This window comes from Taudactylus pleione, unplaced genomic scaffold, assembly GCF_031769625.1.
Source record: "Taudactylus pleione unplaced genomic scaffold, aTauple2 ptg000400l, whole genome shotgun sequence".
Lineage (NCBI taxonomy): Eukaryota > Metazoa > Chordata > Amphibia > Anura > Myobatrachidae > Taudactylus > Taudactylus pleione.
Genome location: NW_028284802.1, coordinates 1036320 through 1047328, shown reverse-complemented (window position 1 = coordinate 1047328; position 11009 = coordinate 1036320). Strand labels below are relative to the sequence as shown.

Here is an 11009-nt window from a genome sequence, read left to right as displayed (position 1 = left end):
GGAGATGACGTGTGCTGTTCAGGAAAAGTGGCCAGCATTAGACTGGCCTGCGATCGTGCTGCTGACGCACTCTACGACATAGTGGGCATCCTTAAGCCATGCCGTGTGATCGCAGATTCTGCATACTCAGCCCCTGAAGGCTGCGTGCAAGTGCAGCATTGCGTCCGGGTGTGAATCGGGCCCAGTGTCTATACTGCATAATGTGCATGAACTCGGATACGAACCTAAATTTTTTTTATATCGATTTATCGACCCGGTAATATTCTTTAGTGTACTACTACCACATTGAGATCCAGCTGGACTAATTAAGCGCACCGTGGAGCAGCTTTTGGGTTAGTGGAATTAAACATCTTCTTTATTCGCCCCAAACTTTAAATGCGCTATTTCACTTATACAAATAATAGGGCCTTTCTCTATGTATGTAATAAATATATATCAGATGTCCTGACTGACTCATCCACGCCCAGCCAAAACCCCTGGACATAGAAACATGAATAATGGGTAGTATATACCTTCCGTGACATTTCTGCCCACTAAGCAGACATTTTTTGAAATTCGACTCCTAATGGGAGGTATCCACTTAGCGATTTAGCCAAGCGATTGCACGATGACGACATCGTTATCGTGCAATCGCTTGCAAATCGCGCATGCATCGTGCATGTTTTGGCCAGAAGCGACCAGCGATGCGTGTGCCCGCTGGTCGCTTCTGACATACAACATCGCCCGTACATGCAGGTCAATGTGCGGGGATGAGGGCTGTGCCGGGACTGAACGAGTGAACGTTCAGTCTAGGCACATCACTAGCTATACAAACGACAGCAGGATTGCAATGTCGTAATCGTGCTGTCGTTTGTATATCGTCAAGTGGATACCCCCCTTAAGGGTGTGAAAAGGCTAAAATGTTTCCTCCCTCTGTGCAATGTCCTGCCTGCCTGACGCATTGTGGCTGTAGCACAGTTCAATATTCAAACACCAACTGTCACCCCAAGTGCTGCCAAACATCACTGGCAGTTGGTGCGGCTCCTCTATTAGAACAGTGAGGGAAGGAAATGTGTTACTACAGAGGTGCAAGAGGAAAATATGTTACTACTCAGATGTGAGGGAGGAATTGTATTTCTACACAGGTGTGGGGAGGGGGCGTCAGATGTGTTACAACACGACCGAGGGAAATTACTAAAGAGGTGAGGGAGTGGAATGTGTTAGTACAGAGGTGAGGGAGGGTAATGTCTTACTATAGCAGTGACACATTACTATAGAGGTGAATGATTAATGTGTTATTGGAGTGGCGAGATGGAAATGGAAACAGTAAATAGCTAAGGTCTACCTGGGCAAAACTGGGTACATCTGCTAGTATAACATATAGGGGGAGAAGCTGGGCCGGTTTTTATTTTTCAACCAGAGACTTTAATAAGATTGAGTTTACAGTGCACTCTCAGAGCTAGTAATCCAGCCGCCATTAGATCCTGTCTGCCTTAATCTTTCGCTACAGGTTAGCTGTAGAGACCTTCAATTCTACCCTTACATCTTACATTTTTTGTCTGTCCCAGTGGAATCAGTATGATTTACCGCCGGCGGTTCTAATCCCGACAGCGGCAGCCCGACAGAGGAGGAAATCCAGATCGTCCTTAGGGTAAGTATAACTAGCCTAATCCCGCCCCTAACCCACCCTTAGGGGTGTCTATTCCCCCCCTTCCCCGCAGCCTAACCCTAAGTCTCCAGGGGGGGGGTGGTGCCTAACCCTCCCCCCCCTGCGGCTGTCGGGCTCTCGGCGTAGGTCTGATGACAGGCGGCAAAATTTGGACGTCTGCCATTTGTACCTTGCCGGGATTAAGCAGTCGGTAAGCCGGCGATCGGCATTGCGACCGCTGGCTTCCCGTCCTAATGACCATATGATGTGCATTTTTTTCAGCTTTTGGCCCCAAGGTCTATCACTAGGATGTCCCTGATAGCAGAAGTCCATGGATGAAGACAATCTCATGGGTGGACGGTCACTTTCATTAAAGGCCCTTTATAAAGCAGTCATTGGAATGCAGGAATGATAGAGGACAGGGCTTCTGCTTGTGCCCACTATGGATTATAAACGGGAAGAAGCTATTTTCTTTGACGCTATAAAACTTTCAAGCAGGGCTTCTCTGCAAGACCCCACTCAGCAAAGACGATAACAAACCTAAAGAAATAGTGAACATCAACGTGCGTCTTTGGTGCAAAAACCTAGTCCCCTCTCCTATTGCAGTGTCCATTTAATCAGTGGAACAATGAATCCAACTGAGGGCTTCCTTTGTGCAGCCAGATATCAGGGATCCCAGCGACACAGGCGGAGACGGTCCAGCCAGATACACCACAGAATTAGGGTCGGAGAGCAAGGAATGGACAGAGGCATTTACCATTTTACAGCTAAAGTCGTATTAATATTATCCTTCAAATAATTACTTATAGAACAAGTCTTCTGATCAATTTAAAAAAAAAAAAATATGGTGTTTATAAATTGAATTGGCCTTTTAAACAAGCCTTTGTGTGTTAAATATTTACACTCCTCACTTCCTCCAGCTCTATCATAAAACATGCACTTGTTGTCCTCATCGTGAAAATTACCCCAAAAATATGTACAAGGGTTTTCAAGTGATAAGATTCATGACACAGGTCCGGATATTTTATACAGACGTCTACTTTAGATAAATACCACTGACGCCACAATTAAAAGCCACTTTTACTAAAATGTTACAAAAAAAATAAAATAAAAAAAATGCTCCATACAGGAAGCGAATAGATACAAAGACTCAAATACCTCTCTAAAGCTACCCACCAAATTTTAAGTGCAAGAAGTGTGAGACCAGCGTCACAATGCCCGCTGGCTCCCAGTCACTGTTAGCCAGAACTCTTCACTTTCAGCATGTAGCTTAGTATACCGCTGTTTTCACGTATGACCGGGGGATTGGTAGTTTATATACTGTGGTCATCATCACTCCCCCTCTTCCAGGCAAGCCAACTAAAAGGACCAAAAGCCATGTTTCATCATCTGTGCGACTACCTAACCTTTTGAACTTGGGGATACTGCCAGACGACCTTTTTGTAGGGGGAAAAAAAATAAATAATAATTAAAAAAAAAATATAGAGCTTTGCTGAAGTGCAACAAAACCAGCAGAGGTTACAGAAGCAGGAACCCACCTTCCTATTAAGAAAGGATTCGATTTCTGGACAGAAAAAGAGAGAAAAACAAATATCCAGATTATATTGAGAAATTATATATTGCTGTTAAGATATATTCTTTTTTTTTTTTTTCCTAAACACATAAAAAGAGGAAAAATAAAAACCATAAAATTAAATATTCTAGTATAAAACCTATTACGATCTTAGGAAAATACCAGCAGTATATAGAGCAATATTGTATAAATTAAACAAATCCCACGTGGAACCAAGGAACCTGCTGTGTGACGCAGAGGGTGAAGGGAATACAAGTTTCTATGAGACAGATGTAGCACTGCTGTAACTGGAGATACTGCAACAGTTCTCAGCATTGATTCCGGTTTAAATATGAAGCAGGGACAAAGCAGTGCTGACAAGTGCAGTAGACTCAGTCTCTTGGTGTCGCAACGTAGGTGTAATGAAGAATGATTAGGTCCATCGCATCGATGTGCTTCAGTCTAATTGTGCTCCTTAACATGGGTCAGATGCAATGGCACAAAGCAACGGTACAGTTTTTGTCACACACAATCCATACAACGGTATTGTGCTGGGGAAGTTGAAGCCGTGAGTTGCCAACGATGGCCTCCACATCACCGTGGGTCTTTTCTCGTTACTTCAGTTTGTTTCGCAGTTCCAGCGGAACCCTCCCACAAGTCTTCGTGTGTTCTCCCACATGGCAGAAACCTTCTCTCTACTCCGGAACTTTACAAGAGCTCTCTAAATTTTGAGTCCATCTCCTGAAACGTCCAGCGACTTCGCCCCTATTTTTGCTCCTTGGTGGGAGCGTAATACAATTCCAAGGGTTTGCTCACCTTCCAGTACTTCTCATTGACAAGCTCAAGCGTTAATGAACCGTTCAGAGTCTGAGCGTGGGAGGCAAGAAGAAAGAAAAAAAAAAAGTTACGAATAATTAAACAGACAAAATAATTAAAAAGTAAATATTATCTAGCAATCACTGGTTGGCAGTGTAATATTAAAAAAAAAAAAAAAAAAAATCACAGATGCAAGTAACATTTACATCTTAAGTGCTATATTATATAAATTAATTTTACAGGTCAATAAAAACTTGTCACATTCTACACCAAGATCTTTCTGCAGCAGCATAAAAAGTGCTGTAACGCTCAATGCTTCAACTATTCAAAAACGTCAAATACTTATGTAAGCAGGTAAAATAAATATACAGCTGTATTACACAGTACGTAATGGGGGGAACTCACAGTATACTGTCCGCCTGCAGCCCCTGCACATATATAAATGGTGTATTGCTTCTCGCTGACTTCCCCCAGCGTCACACCGTCAGCCCCGCCCCTCTGAGCTTCCTCTTCCAGGGCAATGCGGAGAGCCAGATATTTGGAGAGATGATCAACTGTAGCATTTGCTGTGGTCTTCACAAACCTGGAAGAATGAGAAGTGGTTAAGTATGAAAATCTTTCAACCATGCTGGCAATTACAGCTCTTTCCTGTCGTGTTTGTCATCCAGTCTTTACTGGAGTTACTTCAAGTACGTCTTCTATTTAAAGGGACGTTCGAACTTCTAATTCGACTTTACTTAAATGCATGTTTGCCGGATATCATGCCATTATAGTGTTCATTCTAGCACCCTGAACCTGTCACTACCCGAGCAGGTCATCTTTCCTTTCTGTGGTGTCGATCTCTGGGATCTGGTGCTTCTAGCACACCCTGGTCTGTATCTCATCAGTTTGTTGCATCAGCTGAGTGTGCTAGAAGCACCAGAGCAGAGAGACACCCCAGTCAGGAAAGAGGAACTGCATGGGTTGCGACACGTGCAGAGTGCTAGAATGAACACTACATTAGCACAGAAAAGAACCATGTACATCGGACTAAGTTACTTCTCTAAAAAAAACATGGCTGTTATTTACTTTTAGAAAGCATCCAAGCTCAAAGCTCTCACCTAGTTTGACTGTAACTGTCCTTCTCCACCAGCAGCGGATGTGCCCTAAACACCAGCTCGATCTCACTGCCGGCCTCTCCTACTCCTTGCAGATCAGGACTTCTCACCCCACCATCGTGCGACAGATCTGGTTCTGCCCCAGAGTCTTCTGAGACGCGGGACATCTTGCGGCTTGGCCCTGCCTCCTGGTTGCTGTGCACAGAAGGATTGCTAACATGCGAGCGGCTGTCACAGTTGTCCTCTCCGCCACTGAATGTGGTATTGTCTGACTCGTGCTGGTGTTTCCGTACCCGCTGAGCCCTTCGCGGAGGAACGGAAGAGATAAAAAGAGAATCACAACAATGTACCATGATCTACGCTGAAAGGGAGGAGAATTCATATATCTGCCCATGTTAGTATTACACCGTACCGGTTCATGGCCTGCATTTTAAGCCCCTCCTCAATGCTGCTGCTCAGAGCCTGCTGGTTATGGAGCCGGCTCAGCTTTGCCAGAACCCGATCCTGATGAGCCTCGTACTCATCTCTGCTTGGGTAGATCTTGGAAATTAAAGCATCAAAATTCGGGTCAGGCCGGAGAGACCGTTTAGAGACCAGTTTCTTCCTGCATGTGGGACACTCCTTGTTCCTAAAGGAAAAGGGACAATTCATAAATAGCTGCATAATGTTTCACAGCCTCAAATATGCTGGCCCCACAATTCTGACAGTATCACATAGTCATCAAGTACACAAAATGTAAGAACTACCGCTGGTTGTTACAATTAAAACTGGCCACGCATGCTACAATATAGTGGCAGGAATATCAGGGATGGGGGGGGGGAAAATGTCTCTGAGGAAATCACAAGCTGCGAAGGAACGCGTCTGAATATCCAATCTGGGATTTGCTTTTAGTAGCTTTGATTCAGGTGACAGGGACCAGCTATACAACAAATCAACCAGTGAGACATCGTAACCCTATATTACTCTTCATCACTACATCCAGATTATTAGTGGGACATCTTAATCCGAAAGATTTTTCTATGGATCACATAACTCTCACACTATGCTCCAGGCAATAGTTTCCCAAACCCACTTCATGGCCCACTCAAAGTCCAGACATTAGGGATATCCCTGCTTCAGCACATGAGGGTAAATCCAACTGACTGAGGTAATAATTAAGCCACCAGTACTCATGCAGGGATATCCTTAGTACCTGGACTGTGTGTGGGCCATAAGGACCGGGCTTGGGAAACACTGGTAAAGACAATTTATTTATTTTTCAATTATCACTAGATTTGTGTCCCATTGCCATTTATAGCCCTAAACAAATCTACATATTACACCTATCTTATGTTACATTATATATTATCTTAAATGCTTATTAATCATCTAACATCAATTTATCACTGAGACTTATGACTTTTATGCCATGAATTTACATATGGTTATAGTTAATGGATATTACAAGTCAGTCAAGCAGTTTAATTTTAAAATATTTACTATTATTTTTAAAAACACAATTTATATTCGCCATTGGATGGGAAAGAGCGCTGACACAGCCCCCTAACAAGGACATCTTAGGTAACCCGGCCAGATAGGCATTTTGGCAGAATTGGGACATGGAGCCTTTTGTTATGTACAAGCAGCAGGAACGGTGCACAGGCTGGCACAGGCTATTCTGGTTGGCTGCCCAGCTAATATAGAGCAAAACCTAGAAGCCCATCTTGTATTTAATAGGAAGTGGGCTGAGAGTGTGGTGGGATTATGGTCACCAGTCCTCGCAGTACCCTTATATGTGTCTCCACACAATCTTTATCTGGATAAGTCCCCATCACCTTGCAGGGATACTATTCTATGCATCCAGCAGCGTCCTGGAAGGTGAACAAAACCAGAGAGTGGCTGTTTATGTGCACAAGCTCCGACTGTACTGGCAGTGGAGGACATTCCTAAGATAAGCAAAGGGATCTTTGATATCATGGCCCCTAACATCTTTCAATATCAACTGAAACACTACCTGGCAATGCATTTAACTGCCAAAGGGGACAACCATCCTACTAGAACAACTACGAAGAAAACGACCCAGCCCCGACACAGCAAATCGAGGGTCTGTGCAGCAAGGGGTGAAAAACTTATCAACACAGCAGGAAAAGAACTTACAATGTTTCTGTGATTTGTGTTTTGATATTAAATGGAATACATGGGAGCTTTTTATAGCGCTACCAAGTACGAGCAATAGGGCATTTGGAACGGTGATACTGACCCACTGCGTAGCGCAGTGACAATGCAGTCCGAGCAGAAGCGGTGTAGACACTCTTTGGTGGTCATTGTGTTCTTCAGCATGTCCAGACAGATGGGACACATGAGCTCGCTGTGCAGACTGCGTGGTGACACAGCTATCTCAGTGCCATCCATGATAGCTTCCTACAGGGATGACAGAAGAGATTAACACCAGCAGATTCACCAACAGATACGTGGTATCTTTATCCGCAACAAAAAGGTACCTGTGGGGTGCGGTGCAGCTCGTAGAGACTGAGCTCCCAAGTCTTACTGGAGCACTGTGCGCTCACTGGAGTCGCCATCCTGTTGCAGGTCTATGAGGGGAGGAAAAATATAGGAAACTCCTTGTATTAAAACACCACCACACACAATTCACATGTCTCTTATTAAATGTTCCAAACACTTTGATTTCATTAGAAAGCTTAATATTTACAGCTGCATATACAAGGACATTATAATCCAGATTCTGAACAAGCAAAAAATGAGACTCTCAGTTTGAACACTTTGGGGCCAATTAATTTACATGCGAGATCCTCACGGCCACAAGTTATAGTGCATACACATGGTCAGATATGTCAGATGAACTATTGAACGATGCAAACGATTGAACGATTTCAGCCTGTATTAAAATAAATGAAATCGACCAAATCTGACTGCAAACACATCAGATGTCAGATATCGTTATCTGACAAAAGGGAACGCGCATCTTTCATTGTTACCCACGTCAGATTTTTCTTATAGTTATCGTTCAGATCTGAAGAAAAATCTGACCATGTGTATGCACCATATGTGCAGCGATATCCACACACACACACTTGCGGTACCCCCCCCCCCCCCTGTCTTGGGGATTTGTCTGTAGCCACATAAGGCTGCTTATAGTAACCCACGAGCCCGTGGTGAGATTGGGCAGAGTTCCTCTGCAGTTTACAGCTCTTCTACGCCATTGCAAATGTGGTCCTCTATGTCTTTCCGTTGCATCTAAAGTTTCTTCATATGACATGAAAAATTGGTGGAAATAAGATTATATACTCTGGGTATACATTGTGCTGGTGTATACACAAAGCCCATGACACCACCAGCATACATGCAGGCACATGGGTGCCAGTATTAGAGCCATAGGCGATTCATGGCCAGCATCATGCTCTATCAATAACAGAACAGGATGAACACTCGCTGACAATGACAGAACCAGGTGTCAATGATACACGGCAATGTGACCGGCACAAAGCAAAGCGCTGACCGGCCTAATGATATAGTAAGCAGGGAAGGGGGCGAGTAAATGTCAATAAGAGTCACAGACTGCACATAGAAAACATTATCTTCAATGACCAAGAAAATAATAAGCAAAGTGTTTAGATTACCATCCCTGCCAACACAAATACCCATACAAATAAACAAAGTGGAGGTGATCATTATACAGCACAATGCGAGTTACCGCCTGCAATGTTACAGGATGCCCTCTTTACAGTCACGATAACGCTGTCAGCTGTGCAGCGCTAGCCCATCACAGACATCTTTCTCTGCAGCACTACAAGTACCAGCATTCCCTGCCAGCCCCAGGCCAGGGAACATGTATAACATTATTAGGACGACCTTTGGTTCTTTATGTGTAGAACTACAAGTGCCAGCATTAGTGCACCTTGTGATTCTCTAGATGTGGTACTACAAGTCCCAGTATTCCCTGCCAGCAAAGGGGGCCCTGCCATTCTCCACATGTAGAACTAAAAGTCCCAGAATTCCCTGCCAGCATAGGGAGCCCTGTGAGCCTCCACATGTAGAACCACAACTCCCAGCATTCCCTATTTGCGCCGGCTGCGACTTGTAGTCCCTCACTACTCACTCTCTCCCCAGCTTCGGACAACGCACACAAGCAAAGAAGGAAAATGCACTACAGCCTGCACGGTCACCAGGGTGTGACGACACACGGCGCTACCCACCCCCGTTCCCCGTCACGTGAACCCCCGGTGCTGCTCGGTGAAGAACGGGGAGAAAAACAGGAAACGTGCCCTTTTCCGGTCATGCGTCACTTCCGGCCACACAGAGCGGTGTGCGCGGCCCTGCCTGACGGCGCCGCAGCAGACTACGGAGCTCTATCTGTACGAGCCTGGTACAGGCGGCCGGCAGAGCCACGCCCGCTAACCGGGAACAGCCAATCAGCGTGCGCGGAGCAGCGCTCCCTCTCCGCCCACCAACAATCGCTGCTTATTAACCATCCAATCAGCGACAGCGCCTCCACTAGCAGTGTGCGAGCAGCCGACACAGAAACAATCCAGGCCCCGCCCACACCAATCAGGCGGGAAACAACCAGTGAGTGACAGAAGTCCGAGAGAATTTATCAATAGGGATGGCCATCGGTGATGTAACCATTGCTAGTTTGATACAATCGATGGTAAGTAACCATCGATGGTTACAAACTTTTAGAGGGGTATTCAGGTTAACTTCCCTGGCAAAGTTAACGTTTCATATCGGAGTTTTTTTCTGCGTAAAGGTGTGGTGCGCGCTCCCGCTTATCCCCGTATTCAATATCAAATTAACGAAAACGGGAAACTCCGAAGTTGGATTTGCGTAAAGTTACGAATAATTGTAAGACCCCCCTAAAGTTGTAAAAACATGGGGGAACACTATGGGTACCCCTGTTTTAGCCTTTAATTGAAAGTCGGGGATTTAAATAGCCGCAGCAGGTGTTTTTTCCCCGACATTGAAGAAGTGATGCAGAAGAGCACTTAGGTTATTTTTTTCGTTTTTTTAAGTGGTCCCATTAAATTTGGGGTACATGAAAATGGGTACTAGCATATTTTGATGTCCCTAAAGTAAGTTTTTAAAAATTCTGCATTTGTGCACCTGCTGCTATAAATCTATTCTAGAATACACCTGCCGCATCCTTGCAGAATAGCCCTGAACCTATTTCCCTATTGTTTAACAATTTTTTCCCTTTTTTTTTTTTCCACCCCAATTTTTAAATACATTTTTTGGGGTGTCCCTATTTTTTGAAAAAAACTTTTTTTGACACAGTTCTTTTTTAAATGTCAATCTCTGGGGTGCAGGCAATTTTTTTTAAGCCTGCACCCCTAAACCCCAATTCTGCACTTTTTTTCGACACCTATTCAATGGTGAAAAGTTATCACCGTTTTTTATCAAAGACTTTTCAAAACTGCGATAAGTCTTTGAAATTGAATACGGTGTAAAACTAAAACCAGTGATATTAACGCAAAAACGTTAAAAAGTGCGATATTAACGCAAAAAACGATGTTATCGCACCCATATTGAATACCCCTATTAGATGGAAGACCATAGATGGTTTCACCAACCGATGGTCATCCCTGTCTTTTGATTGACTTGCCCGTGGGCCAATCAGAATGTTGGGGCGGGGCTTCGCGGGTGTCGGCGTTGCTATGCTCCGTTGTCTCGGCACTTGGTAAAAGAAAAAAAAAAAAAAAAAAAGAGATAAAATTTAGGTTATACTTAAACATCGATGGAGGGAAACCATCTGGTTCTCCCCCATCAATTGCAAAAGCATTCGACATCGACCATAAACCATCACTTATTATTAATCATCGATGATCTATGGCCATCCCTATTCTGGGACTGTGACAATTGCTTCATTCTACTTTATAATGGTCAATCACATTTCCGAACCAATGTATATATATTATTATTTATA

General features: G+C 44.2%; 1 protein-coding gene across 2 annotated transcripts; it reads right to left on the bottom strand.

The window, feature by feature from the left end:
• Nucleotides 1-2689: 2689 nt before the first annotated feature.
• Nucleotides 2690-9469, bottom strand: RING1 (ring finger protein 1). Of its 2 annotated transcripts, none has more exons than XM_088446606.1 (7): nucleotides 9286-9469; nucleotides 7573-7662; nucleotides 7332-7492; nucleotides 5505-5720; nucleotides 5096-5395; nucleotides 4401-4578; nucleotides 2690-4046 (listed from the first exon to the last, which is right to left on the bottom strand). In XM_088446606.1, exons 2-7 carry the CDS (start codon nucleotides 7648-7650, stop codon nucleotides 3945-3947), a joined length of 1035 nt encoding a protein of 344 aa, XP_088302732.1. In that variant the 5' UTR covers nucleotides 7651-7662; nucleotides 9286-9469; the 3' UTR covers nucleotides 2690-3944. The 2 variants fall into 2 exon arrangements, with proteins under 2 accessions (XP_088302732.1, XP_088302733.1); XM_088446607.1 differs by lacking the exon at nucleotides 9286-9469 and adding an exon at nucleotides 9189-9278.
• Between the last annotated feature and the right edge of the window lie 1540 nt (nucleotides 9470-11009).

Bases quoted from the DNA above. Each gene is read 5' to 3' on its own strand.
- RING1 (XM_088446606.1), bottom strand. From the start codon at position 7,650: ATGGCGACTCCAGTGAGCGCACAGTGCTCCAGTAAGACTTGGGAGCTC. The intron at 7,493-7,572 runs GTACCTTTTTGT...TCATCCCTGTAG, and splicing joins AGCTGCACCGCACCCCACAG to GAAGCTATCATGGATGGCAC. The intron at 5,721-7,331 runs GTCAGTATCACC...CTTTTCCTTTAG, and splicing joins GTCACTGCGCTACGCAGTGG to GAACAAGGAGTGTCCCACAT.